The following is a 2,500-nucleotide window of genomic DNA, read 5'->3' as shown; positions in this document are numbered from 1 at the left end:
CTCTGGATCCGCTGCGCTTCCTTCACACACACACACACACACACACACACACACACACACACCTCGCTTTGGATCCGCTGCGCTTCCTTCACACACACACACACACACACACACACACACACACACCTCGCTCTGGATCCGCTGCGCTTCCTTCACACACACACACCTCGCTCTGGATCCGCTGCGCTTCCTTCACACACACACACACACACACACACACCTCGCTCTGGATCCGCTGCGCTTCCTTCACACACACACACACACACACCTCGCTCTGGATCCGCTGCGCTTCCTTCACACACACACACACACACACACACACACACACACACACCTCGCTTTGGATCTGCTGCGCTTCCTTCACACACACACACACACACACACACCTCGCTCTGGATCCGCTGCGCTTCCTTCGACACTTTATAGGTCTGCGTGTCCACAAACTCCATCTGGGACTTCCCTCGCTGCTTCTCGTACTCCTCTTTATATTTCACCTGCACACAAACACACACACACACACACACACACACACACACACACACACGCGCGCGCGCACACACACACACGCGCGCACACACACACACACACACACGTGCTGTTGACCATCACAGGAATCAAACAGTAGATCAATCCCATCATGCATCATATTTCACATTCACATTCAAGATTATAATAGTTAACTAAAATTAAACCATAAAAAAGTTTTGTCATGTGAAATAAAATAAACATTAACTGCAAAAAAATACTTAATTTAGGTGTACTTTTGATGCACTAATATAAAATAAAAAACAAATAAAAATGATAAAAGCACAAACGATATTACCATAAATTTAAAATATAAAAATAAAATCTGATTCCAACTATTAATAAAAACTATAATAGTTGCTCAATGATACTAAAATAGAAGTAATACTTCTCATTTGTTAAGAGTTACTGCATTAACTAACATGAACTAACAATACATGTTTACAACATTTACTAACCAATGTTAATGTTAGTTCACGGTGCATTAACTAATGTTAACAGATAGTGATGTAGAGGTATTGTTCACTGTTAGTTCATGTAAAGCAATCTAAAATGAACCCGTATAGTGAGTGTGTATCAGCAGCCTGAGGGACCTGACTGTGCAGCGCTGCGTTCTCCTGATGGTGGCGCTGTTCTGCCGTATCCAGGGTGACGAGGCTCCGCCCCTTAGACGCCTCATACTTCTTCCTGTACTCCACCTGACGGACAGACAGTTCAGCCAATCAGAGCTCAGCGCTCGTACGGTGAATGATGCTTTATAACGAGAGCGAGTGTGTGTGTGAGATGGAGACTGACGTTGCTCTGGAGTTTGCTGGCGTGAAGCGCGTGACCCAGATGAAGCAGGTTCGGGAGATCAGTGACGGCCTCCAGCTTCTTCTGAGAGTACTTCACCTGTGACACACACACACACACGATCAGAACACAACACACACACGATCAGAACACAACACACACACACACACGATCAGAACACAACACACAAACACACACGATCAGAACACAACACACACACACACACGATCAGAACACAACACACACGATCATAACACAACACAACACACAAACGCACACACACACGATCAAAACACAACACACAAACACACACACACAAACACACACACACACACACACACACACGATCAGAACACAACACACACACGATCAGAACACAACACACACACACACACGATCAGAACACAACACACACACACACACTCGATCAGAACACAACACACAAACACACACGATCAGAACACAACACACACACACACACGATCAGAACACAACACACACGATCATAACACAACACAACACACAAACGCACACACACACGATCAAAACACAACACACAAACACACACACACACACACAAACACACACACACACACACACACAATCAAAACACAACACACAAACACACACACACACACACACACACACTATCAGAACACAACACACTCACACACACACACACACACACAAAAACACACTCCCTAAATGTCTCATGGGAAAATCTCCACAAACGGTGCTGAGAGTGTTTCCATGGACACCAGTGCAGACCAGCTGGAATCTGACACTCTTTACAGGCTTAAATCACAACATGAGCTGAAAAGAGTGAACAAATCATCCTGGACGGCCATCCATCGTTAGTGCCTAACATCACCTCATTTGAGTGTCTTTGTTTTACATTGGCTGGGCCTGCTCAGCTTCAGGTGGTCCTTGTTTATCGCCCACCAAAAACAACAACCATCTTCATGGCCGAGCTATCAGAGCTACTCATTTCCGTCTGTTCCATGTCTCCTTCCACACTTCTGCTCGGGGACTTCAATATTCATGTCGACTCTAGCAGCTGTCCTTTTGCTGCTGAATTCCTGTCACTGTTGGACTGCCTCAACATCATTCAGCATGTTAAAGGTCCCACTCACACCAAAGGTCATACACTGGATCTGGTGTGCTCCATTGGTGTCACTCCCTC

At 45.6% G+C, this 2,500-nt stretch overlaps 1 protein-coding gene across 1 annotated transcript in view; it reads right to left on the bottom strand.

Annotated features, from left to right (window-relative positions):
* Nucleotides 1-2,500, bottom strand: part of LOC130078835 (nebulin-like) — a 59,378-nt gene that overhangs the window by 16,309 nt on the left and 40,569 nt on the right. Inside the window, exons 37-39 of the mRNA XM_056244532.1 lie at nucleotides 1,321-1,416; nucleotides 1,119-1,223; nucleotides 387-494 (exon numbers count right to left, since the gene is read on the bottom strand). Coding sequence (XP_056100507.1) covers nucleotides 387-494; nucleotides 1,119-1,223; nucleotides 1,321-1,416 — 309 coding nt within the window. The remainder of the gene's footprint in view (nucleotides 1-386; nucleotides 495-1,118; nucleotides 1,224-1,320; nucleotides 1,417-2,500) is intronic.

Source organism: Rhinichthys klamathensis, unplaced genomic scaffold (assembly GCF_029890125.1).
Source record: "Rhinichthys klamathensis goyatoka isolate OS25496 unplaced genomic scaffold, OSU_Roscu_1.1 h1tg001002l_1, whole genome shotgun sequence".
Lineage (NCBI taxonomy): Eukaryota > Metazoa > Chordata > Actinopteri > Cypriniformes > Leuciscidae > Rhinichthys > Rhinichthys klamathensis.
Note: the sequence above shows the minus strand (reverse complement) of the source record. Positions and strands in the feature narration are given on the sequence as shown.